General features: G+C 34.8%; 2 protein-coding genes across 3 annotated transcripts in view; both read right to left on the reverse strand.

Moving 5' to 3' along the window:
* Positions 1–25,289, reverse strand: part of LOC144975924 (uncharacterized) — a 437,885-nt gene that overhangs the window by 340,544 nt on the left and 72,052 nt on the right. The gene's annotated exons all lie outside the window — the stretch shown is intronic.
* Positions 10,511–16,168, reverse strand: LOC144964026 (uncharacterized). Its single transcript, XM_078897973.1, has 2 exons — positions 16,065–16,168; positions 10,511–13,923 (listed from the first exon to the last, which is right to left on the reverse strand). Exons 1-2 carry the CDS (start codon positions 16,123–16,125, stop codon positions 12,983–12,985), a joined length of 1,002 nt encoding a protein of 333 aa, XP_078754099.1. The 5' UTR covers positions 16,126–16,168; the 3' UTR covers positions 10,511–12,982.

Here is a 25,289-nt window from a genome sequence, read left to right on the forward strand (position 1 = left end):
TAGATTTTAACTGGTCTACTGCCGTAACCTAGAAAAACTTGTGTTTAAAAATGTGGTCAGAAAACTCGACTTTCAAATATCAATCGATTTAAATGAATTTCATTTTGGCAAAAACTCTCAGACCTGGGACTTTGAAGGGTCATTTAAATCAATCGATATTTGCAGAACGAGTGTTCTGGCCAAATCTTTGAATACAAGTTTTTTTTTTTTTTCATTGTACGGCACTTACTTGACTGGTTAAAGGTATTTGAGGTTTCAACCCATTAAAATTGACCCATGTCATAGAGTTCTAAACGCCCCATAATAGTCTCCGCTTTTAGGTAAAGTTCAAAGGTATCAAACTCTGACTACAAGAAGGATGAATTACATCAAAAGAAATAACAATAAAAACAAATATAATTTTGGAAGCAAGCAACAATGTATAATCTTATTTTTTATTATTGCGCATTGGTATTATTCTTATTCTTTTTTTGTAACACAAAAATCATAGTTTACCATCATTCATCGAGCATAAGAACATAATATCTTTTATTTCCTTTCGTTAAATGACGCTCTATCAACAATGGCCTATTTTCCTGCAATCACCTTGATAGTGGTGTTTCTATATGTCAAAATATTCACACATATGTCACTCACATGCTATTTCTATCATCAGTTCTTTACAAACAATACAAGTATTAAGCAAAGAAGAGCAAATTATTAAAGGGACGTTTGAACGTCTTAAAATATGAGGACAAACATGGATTTTCAAGGAAACGCGTAGACATGTGAGGCTCAACCTTATCAAAGATGATGAAAGACAGACACTCAAATCATCCCGTCTAATGATGCTTCGAACACGCTCTTTCTAAACTACTTTTTTGAGAGTTAAACTTTTGTGTTTCATTCCTATTCATGAATTCGGTCAATAAAAAAGGGTTCAATTCAATTCAATTCACTTTTATTTATAGGCTTTTACCAATAATTTATGACAAAGGGAAGCTGAGGAATGAGAAATAATGGTAAAGAAAACTAATAGAATATGATGATCCTATCAATAGTAGTGGTAACAATGATATTAATGAACAATAATAACCACAATACAACAAAAGAAACAATGATTCACGTTGTTTAACATCATGGTGGGGAAATAGTATTCTTTATCAAGGCATTACACAAAATTGATTGCATCAGGTGGATGTCCGAGTCTTGTTTTTTTTTGGGCAGGATTCATGGTTGAGGCTTTTGTTTTTGTTTTGATTTGGCTTGTGTGTTGTTTTTAAAAGCTGTTGATTATAGTTTTAGATCGCGTTGTATTTCTATCTTTATGAAATGGATCATAGGATAAGAGGAAAAAAGCATGCTTGGTCTTTTATCTGGATACATAATACATAATACAGCATATAATTGAGTTAGGCTTGAGAGGTTTATGCTCGCCGAAAGTGAGGATGTCCTACAAAAAATATATAAAAAATAAGGAGAAAATGCACTAGTCTTACGTTCGTGAGGATGAATGGCTCAGTGACTAGTGTGACTGCTGGCTTTTATCTCTCTGTTTCTCTCTCTCTCTCTCTCTCTCTCTCTCTCTCTCTCTCTCTCTCTCTCTCTCTCAAACAGGCAGACCATGCCGTGTCAGTTGGATCTAAAATTTGGCTCTGCCATAGCAATATTTTTATTCTGTTTCTTTTCTGGCACTTCCCTATACCCTATAATGATAATGTATAGCATTTATAATGTATAGCATTTATAATGTATAGCATTTATAATGTATAGCATTTATAATGTATAGCATTTGTTATGTATAGCATTTATAATGTATAGCATTTATAATGTATAGCATTTATAATGTATAGCATTTATAATGTATAGCATTTATAATGTATAGCATTTACTAAATTTCTCATTATTATTGATATAAGTGCCCGCTCCACACTTTGTCATAATCTTACGGCCTTATGGATATTAGTTCTTACCAGCATCTGGTATGGTTACATTTTTATGTTTGCAAACACGAATCGACTAAGGCGCGGCATTTCCAGATCAAAGCCGAGACTGAAGAATGGAGAATAAACTTTGCCCTTTGGTTTCCTGAGCCATTACAGCAGTAAACTTGTTTAGACGGCAACATCTAAAAAGTACATGTTGAATGATTTCTTTCAGATTAGACAAATAAGAAAAAATAATGGTGTAGAATGTAAAATGTGTTATCGAAACAGTGAAAGGTTCCAATCAGATTAGTCCCCTTTTGTCAAAGAAATTGGACTAGTTTATTAAAAGATAATAATATGATCAAATGGCTGATTTGGCTTCAACAGTCATGACGTCACTTATCTCGTAATTACGCATAGTAACTTAGTAACTGGCTGTAAACTATCGGAATAATGGCGGACGCCCTTATGAAACATTTCTCCGACGAGCATAAAAGTGTATCCAGAGGGAAATAAAACCCATTATAAATATGATCATGTTTTGACTTTTATACATTCTGATCACATGACATATGAAAAGTTCTAGCCAGCATGAAGAACAAAAAGTACCAATTTTCTTTGTTTAGAACCACGCTGCTCGTTGCTGGGCGACGTGACATCAGACTATTTAATCCAATTCCTTGTGATTTAAAGTTGTCCTTCAGAAGCACCAGGCACGTGTTGGCGGAGTTTATCCCGGTTTTTATATAGCGTGAAACGGATAATAGCAATAGCCTGATACTCTTTTGATAGGACACTAACTAGTTTATCGCAAAAGTACTTTCCACCAGATCTATTAGAAACAACTACCCAATTACTGATGGGTGGGCAGGGGTTTAAGAAATAAAAAAATCTCCCCCGCACCCAGGATTGATCTTCGTCCTTTTAGTGTGAAGTAAATGCTCTACAACTGAACTATTGGGACCTTGCTTTCTTGTATTTCAATGAACTTTCCGTCCACACATTTCATACAAAAGTATATTGAATTTTGTAGATATCCAATATTTAGTGAGCAAACTCATTTTAATTCATTTTTTATTGAAGTGATTGCCAACATTTCTGAATGCCAACCATGACTTTGAGGTTCATTAATGTCCATCTATTATAGGGAGTTAGAATAGAAGAAAAAGACATCGTCTTTCACTAAGAAACCAATAGGATTTAAACAACAAAAACAAACATAAACAACAACAACAACAAAACGAACACACACAAAAACAAAAACAAAAAAAAATAAGACAAACAAAGTTAGAAAACAAAAACAAAACAAAACAAAACAAAAGTAGAGCGTGTTATTTTAAACAATAAAATTAATGTTTTGGGCGCGGGAGGCAAGGTCGTGACGTTTGGGTAAATTTAAATTAACATAAGATTTAAGGGACGAAGGTTTGTATCCATGCAAAATATTAAGACTTTTTATAAAGGCCGCCGCTTTTATTTGGGTTACATTAATAGGTTAAAGAGAGTATTGGAATAATATGACTGAAACTTTTCTTTAACAGGTTGTGTTTGATGTTCTCAGTTTCAAAAAAGGGGAGAAGAGGGGTGGGCTATGATGATGAAACGTGATACCGCTATAACAAAATATGGGGGAGTGATAATATATTATCTGACACTCCATCATCTCCCTTGATCATACAAACATTCATCCAAACGAACTGTTTCTCTGATTCCCCCAGCCTGCCCTTTGTTTTGGCATTATAATATCTATATACCTGCACAATGTGGGCACGTAACTGCCGTCATCGGACAAAGGATCGTATATCGGAAATTGGGTCAAATTAAGTTATTGACGCTGTCATTTTCTTGAGCCAAACGCGCATTTTTCTTTCTGGGTTTCATGACTCTAATTCAATAAATAAATGTTTTATTACATACGTAAGATAATATAGACTACAACTTAATAGATTAAAAGACATGGGAACAAGTGGTGTTTGGATCTCCTGTAAAATTTGTTTTTTTTTCCGATATGCGACCTTTTGTCTTAAGAAGAGAAAATAGACGTATGATGTAGGTACAACTTTTTTAGGGTTGAACAGGGTTTGTTATATGAAATCTCACTAATTTAGTTAAAGCTCTGTATTTTATAAGCATAAGAATAAATTCTATACTCTGAAGTCACTATTACTCCGAGATCGATCCGCCAAACAATTGTCACCAACGTACAAATCGATTATGTAACCCTTTAACGTTTATAATATATTCTTTTAGAACGAACACTCATCATCTCGCTGGCGGACTCGAACGAGTAACAAAGAGCAAAATGACGTGAATTTCATTCGCTTAATGTGACGTGAAAAGAAAGGTTACTTTCACAGAATTTAAGATAGGATGTTATCATTAAGAATTTTACGTTAAATCTATATTAAACCCAAGCACTATTTTACCCCAGGCATCAAGGTATAATCATAGGTAAAATATTTTTTTTAAAAACAACAAAAAACAACAACAAATAACAGAATACAGACATATGGTGGTCCGGTATTTGAATTTTGACAATGGTTATAAAAGATACTTTGCACACAGTACCCCATTGACTTGGGTTTGAAAGAATATCTAGCTAAAGTTATATTGAAACTTACAGTTTAGCTAAATAATTTTTAATGTGATTTCGACAAATATTCATTCTTCGCCATAATCCATTTCAATCATTTCAATTCATATTAACAATGCTTGATTTTCACGATCGGCATTTTTCACCCAACAATAATTGATTGCCAAATATGCAGAAATAAAGTTATGCAAAATAACTGGGATTGGGGGAGGAAGTATGAAATTCAGACCCGAAAGGTGATGAAAACGAGATTTCAGTTTTTGAAAAAGATATAGATTAAAATGAGACAAATGCGGACACACACAAAGATAAAAGCAAATACGGAGATAAAGAAAACACACACACACACACACACACACACACAGAGAGAGAGAGAGAGAGAGAGAGAGAGAGAGAGAGAGAGAGAGAGAGAGAGAGAAGCGGGTGGGGGGGGGGGGGGGGGTAAAAAGAGACAGAATATGAAAGTAAAGCACAAGAACAGCAATATAATTTTACACGCATAAGAAATCTATGGGGTCAGTAAGAAAGTAAGACACAGGAACTAGAATAAAGAGTGTGTGGCGTGTCGTGTCAAGAAATCATTGTTTATTCTTCAACTAAAACACCGAGTCACATACAATAACTAAAACAATACATTACAGACATACACAGGCATCAGACATCTTTAGTTTGTTGCCAAATGATGAAATTATGGCAATCTTCTGCTATACGTTACAGAAGAAAGAAGTTAAGTAGGAGGTTTGTTGTATATTATATACTTTCGTTAGGATAGAAACCCCTCGACAAGTAAACTCAAAGAACTTCCAGAGGAAAGTGCATGGCACGAAAGCCCTTTGAGACGAATATGACATGCGCAGAGGTCAAGATATATAAATATGTTATTGTTTTGACACCTACACTAGTCAACAGAAAACATGGCCACCCAGTGCGTTTCCCCCTCGTGATTCCAGAATAAAGAACGATAAACAGACACTTTGGATGCTGATAATCCGCAGTGCCAATAAACTATTGAATGATTATACAGATTCTCACTGGCTTTGTTTTAGACAGCTTGAAACGCTATATTATGTGACTTGTGTTCGTTTTTATGTATGTCTGTGTGTGTGTGTGTGTGTGTGTGTGTGTGTGTGTGTGTGTTAGAGAGGAAGGGTACCCTGTTCTCAATAAGTAAGACAAATCGGTTGCATGAACTGGCAAGAGCAAAAGAAATGATGCAATTAATTGAGCAGCAATTAATACGAAAACTGATCACGGTGTGTAAAAATGTCTAAGTCATGAAATTTAGATTTCTATTTATTATTTAATTGAAATTTTATATTGCATTCTTCAATACAGCTACGATATGGCACATCAGGTTTTTTATAAGCTCAATATTGAATTTTTATCCCGTAATCAACAAGCCAAATGGTTACGAGGGAGAGATTGGTGGGTCAAAGCCATTATCATCTATGGTAGAGATGTTAATGGTCTAAGCCATTATCATCTATGGTAGAGATGTTAATGGTCTAAGCCCAAGTCTACAGTATCACAGCAATATCCAATGAGCTTGAATACGATTTTTTAAAATAATCTAAGCTATGAGCTGCTCAGTACCATCTGTGATGTTCTTTTTTAGATCAGGAGTGCTGTTTATAGAATTTATCTAGAATAGACAATACGTTAAAATTAACTTTCAAAACTTATTTTCGGCAGATAAGAGGAGACGTTATACCGAATATTCAATCACGCGACATCAAGAATGAAGCGATCACAAGACCTGACACAGGCGTTGGAAAGACGGATCCCTGTCAACTTACGGGAAACTAATAGGGCAATTATCCTCGCCATATTATTTTCACTCGGTTAGCTTTTCTGACACAAAACTGTGACTTGAGGCCAAACCGCAAGCATCACTGACAACTCCAAGCCCCGGATTTGCTCACGTTTGTAAGCGTAAAGAATACTAATTTGAAAATTGCGTTGTCGCGACGCAATGGAAGAAAAGAAGTTTGGAAATTTCATGATCGTTTAGCAAGAAGAAAAAAAAGAAGTTTGGTAAATTGTACAACACAAGGTTGAACAAAGTGAAAACGGGTGAAATTTAGTGAAGTGTAATGTAACAAGTTTTGACCCTTAGGGCAGATGTCAAGCATCATTTATAGTGGAAACGGTCCTATCACGTCGGGAAAGTTGGTATTAGTGGCACGCGACTTGTCACAGATGTTGAAACGTATGTCAGGATGGATTTGTGGTCATTTTGTCTAAGCCAATGTCATAGCAATGACCGATGCTATAGTGACGGAGCCTCCCGTGCGAAGGCAATAATTGTTGTGTGCAATATGACAATGGGTTATGTTCAAGGTCTATGTTTTATGATTTGAATGAGTGTACTAAGTGTTAATCCTTTACATGCATTAGCTCATAGCGGCTAGTGGATCTTTTTTTAACCGGCTAATCTGTTCAATAAGCGGAAATCTGTATCTGGGTCTCTTTAGATCTAGCGAAAGTGAGGGCTTTGAGCACATTCAGTAGATAAAGGCCTATATGAATGCTCTATTTATTTATTTATTTATTTTTGTCCTTTTACTTTATCACATTATGTTGTTTGTATGTTTTTGCCGCACAAACAGTGACATTTTAAGTCTGTTTGAGAAATGGGAATCTAATCTCTTTTCTTCTTTCTTGCATTTGTTAGATCTTTATCAAATTCGGAAAAAGTAACATCTCACAAATCTACAGGCATCGAAAACCCTTCAAGAGGATGATGAGACATTATCGTATGGGTATTCAATTTAATTTTGTGGCGCTGAATATCGTCGAAATTGCCTTTCATGTTACGCAAACCCCGCTTTAAGTTCTTTAACTATCTGTTTCATTCATAGTTCTAAAGGATAATTTGTATTGCTGAGAATGATTACTATTAGTTTACTGTTTAAAAATCACGTTAGTCGTGTATTTGTAACTTTAAATTACTTTATAAAATTCTTACTATGTATTTAGCTAACTTAGCGCTCTCAACAAAGTAAGAATTAAAAACGAAAAACGATGACACAGAATTGCCCATTTCGAGATTTGTATTGTGATTCAATTCACGCTATGTCTCGCATAATTATTTGAGTGCCATCGCGTGGATTTACAGGGTCTCAGTCATTGTCACTGATGTTTTTCTATCGCTTCTTTCCTTAGACTGTCGTATAAAAAGAACCTAAAGTATTCAGTCCTTTTCCGTCTCTCCTCAGTTAGAGGATGACCCTTAACTTTCACTTTAATATTCTTCACTTCTCTTTGAATGTTTCACATGGGTGCAGATGACTAAACCGTTTGCCCTCGTTTCTATTTGTATCAAATAACATGTGAACCCTCCTCAATGATCTGTTGGTTAAAGTCTTTTGTTAACTTTTCGCTCCTTCCCACCTAATTAAAACATAGTTTTGGCTTGCTCTTGAGAGCTGTCTGTACGCCTAAAATACTTGCTCCTGCAAACTCGAAAAAAGTCCAATACTAAAGGACTCAATTTGCCAGTCTTTGTTTCCTTTTTTGCTCCCAGCCTCTTTATCTCTATTAAAAACAACTAGAAAAAATAGAAGCCCTTGTAAATGATAAAGGTCAGTTTTAAAAGCTACTAATTATCGGGCGGTATTCTGTGCAATGAGAGTGTGTTACTATGGTGATAGTTATTTTAAACTATGCTATACCTCGTGTCAGTGCATGACATAATTAGTCAAAAGGTGAAAATTTTGGATTTGCATATTTTTTTATTTTTGCATTTGCTGAGAGAATATGTTCACCAGAGCATTTTAATCTTTATTTGAAGTGATTTTTCATGAAGTTATGGTCAGATATATGGGAAAGGTATCGGCAACTTTTCTCAAATTTCATACTTTTTCAACTTGAATAGCTGTAAAAAATATTTAGAAGTGAAATTAATCTTTGATATTTCCTGAAGATGTACAAAAAGGGTTGATTTAATCATTTATGATAAAAACTCATTTTTGATTTTTTTTTTAAATTAACCTTCTAACTAAACTTGGCAATATCTCAGTTCAAACCTTTTCACAATCCGACTGATTATATCATTCACTGTAATATTATGTGTGTTTATGAACAGTTTATGAATTACGACCATGTTTTGTCTTGTAGTGACGTTACGCATGCCCATTGATGGATGGATGAATGCATTACAATACCCTGGTCTCGGAGTGTAAAGGATTTTTTTCATATTAAAAAAATAATAAGTATGAATATTTACATAGGGCATTTCCCCGGAATAACAATGCTCAATGTTCTTCGCAATGTTTTATTTATTCCCCCAACCGGCCACATAGAACCATATTTCCAACTCATGCGATAACAGTCGCCTGTTTGATGTCCTTTTTGTACTAACACTCTTACAACATCAGTCTAAACCTGTAGACAGCACTCGTTGACACATGAGGTAAGTAAAGTGTGTGAAGTGCCTTCTCAATGACACAACATCTGGACCAGAATTTTTCACGATCACCGTCACCCATCTTCCCATCGATCACGCTTAAATTTGCTTGACTTTTGTGACAAGACGAGCGAGACACCGTCTGCTTAGCCACCAAGTGTCACTCACATAATATATAAATATTGAAAGTCAATTTTGAAATGATTTACCCTCAGATTCTTTATGAAAACATTTGGGGAAACTTATTCTCAATTCCAAAGTTGTCAGTTGCATAATGTGAAATGTAACGTACCATTTATTGAAAGCGATTTTATGTGGGGATGAATTAGGTGCCAGAAATTAAATATATCGCCACAAAAATGAAAAATAAGTAACCTTTAGAGCGATTCGCCCCATGAACCTGCAGTTTATCCCGGTTTCTATAGCGTTAAACGATCAATAGCAATTGTTTGCTACCTTTGGATAGGACGCTAGTCTATCGCAAAGTACTTTCCGCCTGATCAGACAGACCCAGCTACCCAATCACGACTGGGTGGACCGCGGAGGGGGGGGGGGGGGGGCAGATAAAATCCGAGATTGATCTTCGTCCCTTTGCATGTGAATCGAGTGCTCTACCAACTGAGCTATTGAGACCCCCCCCCCCCCCCTCACACACACACACACACACACACACACAAACACACAAATGAAAACCTGGTTATACGTTTACCTCGTGATGGTGGAGAATAATAAATACTATTTCATGCATTACTTGCTCATCTTGTCATAAAACCATATCAAGACGACTGGTTACAATTTCATTATGCGATGCTATCAGGATCAGGTATGCAAAATAATTTATTTTAGCTTTCTCTTTATTATTATAGTCTCCATGTCACACGCTCACTTTTCTTTACTCATCATTCTTGATTCGTTTATTTTTTCCAAAATAATTCCCACTATAACCCGCTTTCAGTAGCTTCGACCTAAAAATGCCCGCTGGCGTGGTCTTTTGTAAAGAAACATTAAACCACCAACACCAGGACTCGCCAGGGCTAACGTTTACCGGGGAATTGGCGGGATACCCTAAACTGTGGATCCTCTTTGGGCCGTGATGCGAAAACATTGGAGGTATCCCTGGTGCTCTAATTGGCGTCTTTCCCAAAGACGCCCACAGCTATCCATGAAAGCGATGATAATGAGGCGATCGGATGAGCTCAAAATTCGAGACTTGTGTTTAACTAGTTAAATACCGTACTCTGCTGGAAAAAAAACTCGTATGTAAAAAGTTGGCCAGGAAATTAATTCTTCAAATACTGATCGATTGAAATGACCCTCATGTTGGCAATAACTCTAAAACTTGGAACTTTGCGAATTTCAATCGATCGATATTTGAAGAATGAGTTTTCTGGCCAAATTTTTAAATGCTAGTTTTAACTAAATACGGCAGTTAACTGGTTTAATATATATATATATATATAATAATATATAATATAAGAGAAAGAGAGAGAGGAGAGAGAGAGAGAGAGAGAGAGAGAGAGAGAACATAAACATTTTGATAGAAAAACATGAGACATAAATCAGCAAAGTGATTGATTTAAAGAAATTAAAGAAATAAAGTCGTATAATTGACTTAAGTTTTATTCAAAACTTCACAATGACATAAAAGCATACAAATAAACAGGTAGAAATGGAGAGATAGTTACAGTAGAGAGAGGAGAGATAGATAGATAGATAGATAGATAGATAGATAGATAGATAGATAGAGAGAGAGCGAGAGAGAGAGCGAGAGAGAGAGAGAGAGGGAGAGAGAGAGAGAGAGAGAGAGAGAGAGAGAGAGAGAGAGAGAGAGAGAGAGAGAGAGAGAGAGAGAGAGAGAGAGAGAGAGAGAAACTATTAATGGTTTGCTGGGCATGGATTTTTACTTTGGAATACTATTTGTTTTTGAAGATCATATATTATCTAGGTAAGCACGGACTGATGCGATTTTATCAAGTACTAATAAAAAGATCGGATGGAAGCGACCAAATTCTTTTAAAATATCAACTTTAATTTTACCCATTTGAAACTATCGTTTCAATTAATAGAACAAACATTTTGATTAACTGTATTCCTCTGTTAGCGATTTATTTCATATAAAGAACGATTTTGGACGATCATCGTTGACAACGTTCAAATCTCGCTTAAAGTTTTATCTTTTTACGTCATAATGTTGCAATATTATTTTCATATTTTGTTGTTGTTAAATTGAATTCGTATCACGTTTCCTTCACACTTGTCTCACTGTAATATGTTTTGTTTTATATCACTGTAAAGCGCTTAGAGCCTGTGACAACGGGGTAAAGCGCTATATAAATGCCATTTATTATTATTATCGTTATTTCCTCATCGTAACAAATTAGGGAGCAGGTTCTGGTGCAAGATGAAGACCTAAAAAAGGTGTGTATGAAACAGAGCCATACAAAGCAGAGAGAAAAATATCAAGTATATTTCTTCTGGTGGCAGCACGTCTGATCGGTAATTAGGAGGTTTGAGGTTCGATACCCACGTTAGTTCTTTTTTTTAAAATATATATATTTTTCCTATATCATAGACATCTTTCATTCCACTTTTCCCGTACTGTTCTATACTCAACATTTTGTAAATGGTTCAATAATAAAGTGTTCTTTTATAGCGAAGCCGAAGCCTCAAAGCGCTTAGCTGCTCAAACTGATAAAAACAACGATTCCAATATTTCTATAATTTTATTAATGCAACATTAGCATTTGACATTTTATCCCAATAATTAAAGGTAAAATTACAATTTATTGATTATCTAATGGAAGTGAGATAAACCGATACAAAGAGGAAAAAAAAAGATAAATTACTGAGGACGAGCGACGCATGCGCACAACCAACATGACGTTCTCTCTCTAATAACCTTTCCGCCGGTGACGTCACAGACTATGGGTGACGTCCAATCAAGGGACGCTACTCCTCCGCTAATCTCATTCCCTATTAATGAATTGTTTCTGATAAATTCTATGATGAAATTGAAACTTTGTATAACATATCACAATTTTTAAAGGATTATAAATCATTTAAATTGACATACACCCTGTTGAATAATCAAATTGGACTAGACCTCTATGCAATTATTGTTTCATGAAAAAAAAAAGATATTTAAATGTTGATGTACAAATAGACAATAATATATCGCACATAAAAAAAACAACATCAAAACGGATTGTCTACAAATGCAATAAAGAAGGAAGAAATTCAGAACAAATTTTACTACAATGGACCTTATGATATAAATATTTAAGATAATGTCAAGATAAAAAGCAGTAGTAAAGTGACAGGCGATGGGCAATCCTTATTATTAAGTAAATTTTAAGATGTAAAGCGACCGTATTTTTCAATACGAATTTTTATTTTAAAGAGTGACACAGAATTTGATATCTCTTTTTAATTAACATCATAATATTAAAAATGGTAGCTCTCAATATTGTCATAACCATCATCCCCATCATCATCATCATCATCATCATCATCATCATCATCATCATCATCATCATTATCATCATCATCATCATCATCATCATCATCATCATCATCATCATCATCATTGCCATCTTACTCTTCCTCGTCGTGCCCAACACCACCTCCACCACTACAATAGTCGAAATCACCATCATCATCATCAGCATCATCATCATCATCATCATCATCATCATCATCATCATCATCATCATCATCATCATTGCCATCTTACTCTTCCTCGTCGTGCCCAACACCACCTCCACCACTACAATAGTCGAAATCACCATCATCATCATCAGCATCATCATCATCATCATCATCATCATCATCATCATCATCATCATCATCATCATCATCATCAGAAGCAGCAGCAACAACAACAACAGCAGCAGCATCAGCAACAGCAGCAGCAGCAGCGTTATCAATATCTTTATACATTCTGTCCACAAAAATCATTATCATTAATAACATGCATCGCATCATTATATCACTTTTTTATTTTAAAATTAAAACTTGTTGCAGATATTGTCGGTGGTGATATTACCACAAATGAGATCATGGCCAGAGCCATAGTCATTCTTTGACAAGATAGCCACTGAATAAACTCAACAGCCCTATCAAATATTCTTGATTAGTCGTTGTACCACTGGTGACAGCTTTCACCTTATCCCCAGCGCGTAAAAGAGTCACCAAGCTTATCCCTGCTTGATCTTGATACCCTTCTTTACTTTGGTTATAATTTGTGGTTTGAAGAGTTGTCAAGGTTCGTCCGTTAACTGTCAATTCTACATCAGTCAATTTGTTGGTAGGGGACCACGTACCTATGGCCAGACTGAAGGAATACATGCCTGATTTGGGGGCTGTGTAGACACCAGTCGATTTGTCATATCCTTTGCCTTTTTGTTGTAGAATGTCATCGAATATAATAACTTTTTTAGAAGATAGCAGAGTCTTCGTCTTTTCTTTAAACGTGGCTGAAAACATCGATTGAAAGTTTAATTTCTTCTCAAGAGCATTTAATTTAGTCAACAAATGATCCACTTTCATGTCCTTCTCCTTTTTCACAGCCTCTAAATCCTCCACTCGCCTCACCAGGGAATTGACGACAGTTTCTAAATATTTTGTGTTCGTTTTGTCCATTTTTTTCACGACGAGTCTAGCAGAGGATTCGTCTTGTTTAAGAAGGCCATCGTTGTTCATGTAGGAAATAACACAAGTGTAATACCCAGCATCTTCAACTCTGGGCATTAGCAGCGTCAAATTCAGATACGCTTTAGTCACATCGCCATTGAGCTCACCGACACCTTCAAATCTTTTCTGAACCTTGTCATACTTGAATGAGATTCCAGTCTTTTTAAGAACAGCGATTTGATCTTTATTATTTTTTATGATGTCAATAACGTATATCTCACTGTAATGGTCAACGTCCTTTCCGGGGGTGCATGAGAAATGGACGCTCGTGTCCAGAGTCTCGGTTGGGTTATTCGGACTTATTTTCATGTTCGCACAGTGAGCTGAAAAGACAGAAACAAAGCATGGGGAGTAAATTTATAGCTAGTTCAAAACATGGCCAATTCTGCAAAACTCTGTCCGTTTCGTTTGTTTTGGGTTTTTTATGTGTTCATTTTGGCCGCAAAACGTTTACTTATAATATTGATCGATTAAGATAACCCTCAACATGTCAAAATCTTTCAAACCTATGTTACGTCAGAATACGACCAAGTTTTTTTCTCATTAAATTATGTCAATCGGACTATAGATAGTTCGAAGATGACGTCACACAGGTCTTTATTATTGTTTTTTTTGCCATCCGCGTTTATGAGTAATGCTCACTTAACTGTATTAACCTGACTATAAGCGTTCATGGGTACACACAGTTTTGTGTGTTGGTCCGTTATACTTCCGGATGGCAATGTTATGAGCTTCTTATCCAAGAGCATACCATCTATAGATAGAACTAAATTGACATCACTCAGCTGTGTTATTTTGATTTTAGCCACCCATATTATATATATATATATATATATATATATATATATATATATATATATATATATTATATATATAATATTAATTATTATATATATATATATATAATAATAATAATAATAATAATAATAATAATAATAATAATAATTATTATTATTATTATTATTATTATTTTTATTATTATTATTATTATTATTATTATTATTATTATCATTATTATCATATTATTATTATTATATTATTATTATTATTATTATTATTATTATTATTATTATTATTATTATTATTATTATTATTATTATTATTATTATTATATTATTTTATTATTATATTATTATTATTATTATTATTATTATTATTATTATTATTATTATTATTTATTATTATTATTATTATTATTATATCCTATCGTATCGTATCGTTTAAGAGCTGATAGGTTCTAAAAACCTTTAAATGCTCTGTATATTTTTCATGCATTGATGTTATTGAGAATTAAATAGCTAATCCGTAAATGTCATAGACAATATCCGTTAGTATAAAATATCTCTATTTAAATTCATGTGATATAAAATGATATTATTATCACTTAAGTGTATTAATCAGACAATAAACGTTTCGGGTTACCCATTGTTTTGTGTGTTGGTACGTTGTATGCGGCTGGCGATTGTTATGAGTTTTATAACTAAACGCACAACATCCATAAACGTTCAAGATTACGCACAGTTTTGTGTTATTGGTTCTTTATATCCGATTGGCAGAATGTTTTGATTAAATTACCTAACCGCATAGCAGAATACATGGACATAATATGATATCAATGCATCAATTTTATCTTTCCCTTTGTTTGTATTAACGATAATATATTTATAGTTACAAAACCAACAGGGTATTTAAAGGTCTTTTGGCCTACGTGCAATCCTTAATGATTATGATTATGAAATTTTTGCTTAAAATAAATATCTTCAGTGAATAGATTACTTTTTATTTCCATAACTTTATAAAACTTGACATTGAAGAAGAAGACGATGAAAAAGAAGAAGAATCGAATATATATGGAATATTGAGTGAGATTTAAAAACTAAACGATTAAAAAAAAAAAAAAGAAAATATCAAATGTTATGATTGATTTTATCAAAATACTATTTTTAGAAAAAAAATATCCTGTTAAATAAACAATAGTTAGGTTTTTTTCCTGTCATCAAGTACGTGCTTGTTTTGAAGATTGGACGACCATTGTGCGGCTATGTGGTTTTGTGGTATGATTCTCGCTTTCGGATCTGAAGGTCCTGCGTTCGAGCCTTGCTTGGCACGTAGTCGAGTCCTTCGAAACAGCTCTTTCGTCACCTTCAGGTGTAAAATTAGTACCTGCCGTTAACAGCGTTGTCTCCCTCCGACAAAAAAAATGTATAATCGCCTGACAGGCGTTATGTCGTGTCCAACATGTTAAGTGTTGCTGTTGGACAGGGAATAATTGTAAAGCGCTTTGAGCACGTTTAGTGGATATAGCACTATATAAAAGCTCAATTAATAATACAATTTTCACCAAATGGCCCGGAATCGATATTCGTAAACCATTCCTTTTAAACGTTATGAGAGAGTCGGCAAACTGAAGGAATCTGTGAGTGAAAAAAATATTTATACACAAGAATAAATAAATGATACTTACAATTCTCCACCAAAAACAAGAAAAATATAACAGTGATAGCTCGTGGTATTTGATTCGTCATTTTTCCTGAACTGTGAAACCAATCAGGTACTGCTCGGTGGTTTACTTTTGAAATTGCCAAGCAACAAGGCCCTTATATACTGATAATTGGGTCAATCTAACCAATAGTATCGTGTTTGGGAAAGATATGACAAAAGGATTTATCTTTCAAATGTAAATAATGATGATTATGATGATGATGATGATGATGATGATGATGATGATGATGATGATAATAATAATAATAATAATAATAATAATAATGATGCTGCTGCTGCTGCTGCTGCTGATGATGATGATGATGATGATGATGATGATGATGATGATGATGATGATGATGATGATAATAATAATTGTAATGATAATACTAATTATAATTCTGATGCAGGTATTAATGATTTGCATGCTGGTAAAATAGTCACCTATTCTGTCCACCAGATAAATCGCATCAACTGAACTAAACTATGTGTAACCTTTAACGTTTTTAGTCTGTTAGAGGGACTGTAGTGAGCAGAGTGACTTAAACGTTATTCATTCTATTGATTTAATTGCAGAGAATGAATCTCTCTCCGCTCCCCCAACAGGAAGCTGATGTTTGAACTCGTAACATCCCCGTCTATTTCGTTAAAAAAAAGTTTCTGGCAATACAACTTGTGCCGGATTGCATTGTCTCACTCTATGTTTTATGTGCCCTGCTTAAGGTTTGTTTTATTTTATTTCATATGTATTAACTACGGGAAATACCAACTTATTGAAGATTATCATAAGGCTCGGTGGCTTGGCTGTTCGGTCAGTAACCGGATGGTTGACATTGGCCGTGAATAATTCTGGTCCCGATTATTTATCCTTGGGTAAATAACAATGTGAAATTGGATGTAAGCTTCAATTTAATATACGAAAACAATTTCACATTGTTATTTATTTCTTCGATCTTCGAGCAGCAAAATTTACATTATCCTTGGGTAAGGCACATTAAACAAATTAGCCCACCGACTCGTGTGTGAGCAAGTAGCCGGCTATAGCTAGTGACGGATATTGTAAGAGTGTTGGTACAAATAGGACGCCAAATAGGCGATTGGCTCTGTATAAAATGGAAATAAGGTTCCATATATGGTCTGCTTGGGAAATAAATAAACTTTGTGAAGCGCAATGATCATGATAAATCCATAGAAATGCCCTATATAAATGTTAATATTTATTTATTTACTTATAACGTGATTTTTATATTGTTTGTTTGTGTCTTGTTTTCTTTGGGGACTGGGTTTTTTGTTTTTTTGTTGTTTTTTTGAGTGGGGGGGGGGGGGGGGTTGTAAAATCAAGTTCGCTTTGGCGAGATTAATTTTGAATAGTTAAGTAATTTGTTTTTTAATAACCTTATCTTGGACTTGTTATTCGAATGCGGATAATTTGTTGATTTCTTCAATATTATATTCTCTCCAAAGAATTCGAAGTCTGAGGCTTAGAAGGTAGCGCTTAATTTCTAATTTTGAACATACCGCCAATCATTTTATTTGTGATAATAATGTTATCATGAAATATTTCCTGTGAATACCTTATCGACTTTGCTGACTCTCAGCAGCAGCATATTATTTGCGTAGGTCCAGGTATGAGTCAGCAACGTGGAAAATACGTTTTTATGGTAAGTCTCTTGTATAAATTGTTCATCCCATCCCCGAGAATTTAAGTTTAAAAATCCAGTTCTGTTGGACTCTGAACAGATTACACTTTTTTATGTTGGCCAGAAACATTAAAGTGACCCTCATCTTGTCAACAAGAACAAAAATTTCAAGTTTGGGGCTTCAATTTGAATTATCTTTAGCCTATTCAGTGCCTATATCATTTATGACCCAATGCCTCAAAAGGGTGCTGTGTGGGGCGATTAAAATGAAAATTAGATTTATAGCCAAAATATATGATTTGAGTTGGATTTATGGCTTTATTTTTAAGGGAAAAATGTAGGATTTTTAAAAAATCAAAGATTAAGACGTTATGTTTTAGATCATTTAAAGTTAAAATTCACATTTTGACACCCGAGTAGCGCCACATGGCACATAATACCAAATTGAGAGGCCTGGTCACATTTTTATTACGGTTTTATAAGGTCAAATGTGACCCACCGCTTTAAAATAGTATTATGTTGGTATTCAATAAATAAAGGTGCACATTAGGGAGCAGGAACTGGTGTAAGATAATGATCAGAAAAGTATGTCTGAAACAAAGATTTGTCTGCCCTGTTTCATACACACTTTTTCAGATCTTTATAATAAATTTAGAACATTGATAATACGTTCAAAAGAATGAGAATTTGGTGTGTTGGTGTGTTTTTTAAAGGATAATGAATATGGTTTCTTAAATGCCAAAACGATTAAATTTTATATTTTAAATCGTTTTACTTCTGATAAGTGTGGCAACGTGTTCGATCACCCACCGCTACCCTGTGTGGCCAAGTGACCAGTCACCTCGCCCTAGTTCAATTTGCGGCTCTGCACTGCGGCTGACGCCTGGGTTATTCCAATATTCTCTACGGTCTATTCCAAGGGAATTTCACTTTTTTTTTTTAATTATACTCTTTTCGATATTTAGTATCCCCACCCCCTTCCCGTTATAATACTAATTTGAGGTGTACAACAATAAATAGCTCATAAACATAACTTTTTGAGGTTTCTTTCGTAATGCGCACTCTCTATTCTGTTACAATCTGGAAAAAAGTACATTTCTAAAATTTGGCCAGAAGACTCGTCCTTCAAAATTTGATCAATTGAAATGACACTTGTCTTGTCAAAAAATAACCTCTCAAGCCGTCCATCAAATAATGATCGATTAAAATAGGCTTCATTTTGGTCAAAAACCCTAATACCTGGGACTTCTTAAATGACCGATCGATATTTTAATTACGAGTTGTCTGGCCCAAATACGAGAGGAGCCATATTACAATAATATATATATAACATATATTATCATAATATAGGGTATCATTTATAATAATGATAGCTCAGTTGGTAGAACACTCGCTTCATCGCAAAGGGACCGAGATCGATACCGGGTGCAGTCGAGTTTTTTTATGACTGACCCCCATGTCCTCCCAACAGTGATTGGGCAGCTGGGTCTGCTAGATCTGGCGGACAGTACTTTGCAATCGATTAGAGTCCTATCCAAAGGGTAACAAGCAATTGCTATTGTCCGTTTCATTTTATAGAAACCGGGATAAACTCCGGCTCTATGGGCCTAAAGGTTCTGAGCGACCTCTTTATATATATATATATATATATATATATATATATATATATATATATATATATATATATCATAATATGCTTTGGATATTAATTACATAAGTTATGTGAGGGACAAACTTGAGAGCTGAGAAAACAAAATTTGAATGCAGTTAAAGACGCTGAAAGGGATCATGGCAGATTTGGATTGGGAAGGGGTTATTCAAAATTATGGTGATTCACGCCAGCAAAGATTTTTATGTGTTTCTAAAAATAAATAAATAAATAAATAAATAAATAATAATAATGATAATAATAATAATAATAATAATAATAATAATAATAATAATAATAATAATAATAATAATAATATATTAATTATTATTATTATTATTATTATTATTATTATTATTATTATTATTATTATTATTACTATTATTATTATTATTATCATCATTATTATTATTATTATTATTATTATTATTAATAATAATAATAAAAATAATAATAATAATAATAATAATAATAATAATAATAATAATAATAATAATAATAATAATAATAACAATAATAATATTAATAATAATTATTATTATTATTATTATTATTATTATTATTATTATTATTATTATTATTATTATATTATCATTATTATTATTTATTTTTTTATTTATTTATTTATTTTTAGAAACACATAAAAATCTTTGCTGGCGTGAATCACCATAATTTTGAATAACCCCTTCCCAATCCAAATCTGCCATGATCCCTTTCAGCGTCTTTAACTGCATTCAAATTTTGTTTTCTCAGCTCTCAAGTTTGTCCCTCACAGCCAACCCAAGCTTTCAAAGCGTCTTCAGTCATTTCTACTTTCGCACGTGCCTCAGCTGGTATCACAGATGTGAGGCAAGTGCACGTGAGTGCTGGAGAGGTCCAAGGGTTTGAGTCCCCCTAGGGCTGTGTACTGAAACGGTATCGCATTGATCAACGCTGGCAATATTCATTGAGTCAATAGATTTATTGTTTTATGTAAACACGCGAGACAAAATATTTAGATAAATGGCCCAAATGTACCTTGGTTTTTATAACAAGTCTGGAAACCAATGAGACATCAAAGATTTCAGATAAGCGTTCTTTATAACATATTATTGTCTTTAAGCAACAAATCTGTTTCTAAATGTGTTTGTCTCTAAGTCGTGATACGTATATCTGATATCTAATTTTGGAACTAAGTTCGTGTCAGGTGATTCACAGGCTGAACGTATATAAACGTCTCATGAGATTGGCGCTTTCCTTTCCTAACATATTTTACAATCTCATCAAAAGACAGTTTATTAAAAACTATTATTGATATTCATTATTCTTCATTTGTAAAATAGGTTCGAAAATAGGTACAATCATTGCAGTTCACCGCTTATGGCGCAAATTTTGAAGCGTTTTATTTCCGGTACCTCTCCAGTTTTATAATTCTAATCAAAACACAAAGTACAGTGCAGCTCGCGTATAACGGCCAGGTTGCAACGGGACTCGGCTACAAAGGGTATTTTTGCTGCTCCCACAATTCCTCCTTGTATCCAAGTTCTATTGTACGTGTTTAGACGATAAACTACTGACTTGCTCTGCCGCCAAGATTATGTACTATAAAGAAAACTACATTTAACCCTAAACGGTTCGTCTCTTAGAGCGCAATCTTCGTAAACTCATCGCCTGACACTGACCAAAATAATATGTCAAAACACAAAGCCAGACCAGCAAAAGAAAGCAAATCGATGTGTATTCAATGGTTCAATTAATTTATGGGATCAGTTATTTCCTTGAGTACTACTACAACTCGCTCGGCATTGTACAAACCTTAAAAAATGGCGTCAAAATACAAGTCTTAGTAGGACAAGTGTCAGACGATAAGTTAACGTTAAGGAAGGCCACGTTAGAGGGACTAAGGTGAAAATTAATCGTCTAACAACATAAAGAATTAACTAAACTAAAGTCATTTGTATTCATCACTAATCTTTAATGTTTATAGATAGAACTCAGCTTTTTGTTATTGTTTTTTAAACGGTCAAGTACCTATTTTATATCTGAGTAGGATGAAATAATATGAGTAAAAAGCCTTCTCAAGGACTTAACTATGCGCCGCAATCACGGGGATTAAAACTTTGGATGTCTACCAAAAGAGCGGAGAGGCATACCATAAGAGCGGAAAAACACGTACCAAAAGAGCGGAGGGAGTGGGCACAGGTGCGGCGCCCGATATCAAAGAAATGTACAAGATTACTGTAAACCTTATTTTTATTTATTGTTATTTGTTTGCCTAGTGTGTGGAAAAATCCCCCTCTGCATTTTATGGGCTTGGGACCAACACACAACGATATCTTTTACCGCTGTGAGGCTGCATTAGGATTTTTATTTGAGCTGAGTGTAGGTTAAAAATTGGTAAAATCTTGCAAGGGAAACTATTTACAAGGGTCTGTTGATAAAACTCATTGCCTTCACAAACTCAAATCTGGATCTTTGGCCTGTTTTTTTCTCACTAACGAGCTGTGCAACTTTCTGGTCTTTGGGCTGTTTTTTCGATTCTGCTTTTGATCTCATCTTGATATATGTCGTGGCCTGGAATTTGATTAGGGCGTCAGTGAGCAAGAACACGTTCGGGTGGGGGGCATAGAACTCCTTGTTCAGCATCGAGTGGAAAGACTCTGCTGCGTTGTTCGTTCTTTTCTGGCCTTTGGGAACAGAGGCCCACAGTGGAGGTGGAAAAGGACTTGAAGGTAGTATGTATGTTTGTAGCAGATAATCGGAGTAGTGGATCAACTTGGTGTCGTCTGGTTGGCAACTCATGAGGTCCATGGCGAAACTGTCCTCAACCTCCGACGGATCCAAAGACGAAAGTCCAAAAGTGTAGGTCAGCCACTTGCCAACCTCATTTTTTGTTTGAAACTCATTTCCGAGTCCCAGCTGCTGGATTTTCCTGTGAAGAGCCTGTCCCAGATGGAAGTTGCACGCTTTTACAATGACGTCTCGTGTTTTCGGCAGTTTTGGCAATTGTTTTCGTCTCTGCCTGTAGATAGATCTTCTTACGTTGATGATGTCTTTATGAACCAGGTTCGCCTCTTCCATTTGGAGAAGTTCTGATTTCATGATTTTTGCTGGTCTTTCTGACACATCAGCTTCGGCCCGACGTTTTACAGCAGCTCGAAGTATCGTCTTTTCTGTAGTTCTGTAGTCTCTGTCATGATTGTGATTTGTTACAGCTGTCAGCGTTGTGGTTACTTGTCCGTCTGTCTTTACTCTTGATTTGCAGCCTTTAACTGTGCATCGCCAGTACTTGTCCCCATGACTTGTAGCATAGTCCAACCGATAAGTGTAGTTATTTAGGACAACGCAGTCAGCTCCTTTTTGGGTCTTTGATATTTTTAACGTGTCCATACAGATGAGTTGAAGAAAGAATGGAAGCCCGAAATTATCTTATAATATAGAGTTTGGAAATCAAACTACACACACACACACTAATAACTCGCGGTGTCCTAACAAGATAGCTATGTTAGCTAATAAGCACGAAAGATCCGAAATTATCAATAAAACACCACTAAATCAACTACACGTTTCTTCTCGTACATGTTTTTTCAAGCACACGGACGAGAAACACACTAAACTCACACACTTATAAACTCACATGCTTCTAAATCACTACATATTTTTCAAGCACACTCCCCGACAATTAAGAAAGATCGTAAGTACTAAGCAATGATCCTGAAACAGCTACGAACTTTTCAAACCCCACTGGTTTTTTTAAAGAGTTTACAGTAACCCTCCGCTCTTTTGGTATGCTGGCAAAATTACTATCTCCGCTCTTTTGGTATTTTCCGAAAACTTTTGACCTCGGACGTGATCATCCCGATTCTTTTCAGTTAGTCGCATGTCTATCCATTCCATAAGAAAAGTTAGTGGAGCAGGCATTTACATCAGTGACAAGAAGAAATAAAATGTTATGGAAGTGTCAAAGGACGATAGAAAAATAAATATCTTATGGCAGTGATGTGAATAGAACTATCTACGTGTAAACCTTAAATTTTATAGTCCTATTAATGCAATTAAGTGAGGACTACTCATAATCGTGGCTGGCTGAAAACCATAACAAAGAGATAAGTGACGTCAATTTCGTTCCATTTTAGTGATTAGTGTTCACTAAATAGGCAAGAAAAGTGAGATGTCATAAAACAGGTTCCTATTTTATTGGAAGCGTAAAACCACACTTCCAAAGGGCTGGATACATAAGTCGTCTTCTGGTGTCCGAGTAATCTTATTTTCTAGTCTAAATATTAATAGAGATGATCCATCCTCTCTCTTCTATTTCCCATTATATCCGACTGACGGATGTTATAGTATTTTACCTAAACGCAAAGCATCGGTTAGTTAGGTCCGGGTGTTCGATTCTTATCATCGCAAAAAGTTTGTATTCTCCATTATTGTCGTTTGACTTTTTTCTGCCTACTTCATGTGTTTATTCTCTATTCCATCCACTCAATTAGACTAGGCCTACGAGATAGGGCTGCAATCAACGTCTTGATAATGTTTCCGGATTTCCTAGAAAGCTGTCTCGGCTATCATGTCATCATTTATCGTGTAAAGATAGTATAAGCGAAAAAAAAAATCCCCCAAAATCCCGGATCCTGTTCGGATTGTCGAAAACAATTCCGAGCAATCAAGCCATTACTGTAATAATATTATGACGTAGAATAATGTATTCTTTAAAAAATAAAAATTATAATAACAGATTTTTAAAAAGGAAGAAGAAAAAAAGAAATACTAAACACGGAACGTTTCTGGCTCAAAACCCTTCTTCAACAACAGAATAAAACAATTAGAACACTACTAAAAAAATTTCAGATCGACGTTTACGTCGAGGGGAACGGAAATGACATTCTTCTGGGCTACACGTGCATAACGATATCTTTATCAGATGCAAAAAAAATTATAACAAGACCGTCGAGGCTTCCAAACAACAATTTCACGCAGCAAAATTTGCAAATGTACGCACGTGTTAGGATCTTTATTCAATAACAAAGGAATTAATGGGCTGCCAAGGATCCACCAGCATCTCAGAATCGGAACCAGGTGTCAGTTGTGAACATCTCTCCAATTTCTTCACCAATAAAACCTTTAAAATCCGAGCATCTTTTGACCAAACATCTCAACCTACGGATGATCCCTTCTCTGGAAACATACTCGTTTTTCTGGAACCAACCACGCCGGAAGAAGTACGAATAATCATTCTGGCCAGTCCTTCAAAGCAATACTATTGAGATCCTCTGCCCACCTATCTTCTTAAATCCATCAATACTGATGTCCTCGACTTACCTATTACAAAAATTGCAAACCGTCTCTCTCCGTCTGAGTGTATTTCCTAGTCTGTACAAAAAGCCATAGTTAGACAGCTTTAAAAAAAAAAAACATGACTTGATAAAAATAATTGAGAAATTACAGACCCGTTTCTAATCTATCTTTTATCTTTAAATTTTTGGAAACAATTGCCTTGTTTCGATTTTGCGTCATATCGATTTTAATGACTTAAATGTAGCTACACAATCAGCTTACAAAGTCCATCACAGTGCTGAAACTGCCCTTTGAAAGTAAATAATCGGTCCTTTGGACCATGTTGATGATAAGAAAGTTTGTCTACATATATGTTAGACTTCTCGGCGACATTAGATACCATGGACCATATAATTTTATTTAACAGACTAGAACCACCTTCGTTATCCGAGGCAGTACCCTGGCCTGGTTTAAATCGTGTCTAAGTAACATAAAAATAGCTGTCAAAATAAATTATTGCTTTTTCAGAGAAATCCCTTTTTATATGGAGTACCCCAAGGCTCTGTACTTGGTCCTGTTTTATTTACTATGTACACTCAATCCTTGTCGCAAACTTTTACAGAGCATAACATGCAGTTTCACTTTTACGCCAACGATACGCAAA

The sequence above is a fragment of the Berghia stephanieae genome, chromosome 1, assembly GCF_034508935.2.
Source record: "Berghia stephanieae isolate SIO BIC M18660-M18661 chromosome 1, UCSD_Bste_1.3, whole genome shotgun sequence".
Taxonomy (NCBI): Eukaryota; Metazoa; Mollusca; class Gastropoda; order Nudibranchia; family Aeolidiidae; genus Berghia; species Berghia stephanieae.

Coding starts and splice junctions, on each gene's coding strand:
- LOC144964026 (XM_078897973.1), bottom strand. CDS start 16,125: ATGACGAATCAAATACCACGAGCTATCACTGTTATATTTTTCTTGTTT. Junction 13,924..16,064: donor CTTGTTTTTGGTGGAGAATT/GTAAGTATCATT, acceptor CTGTCTTTTCAG/CTCACTGTGCGAACATGAAA.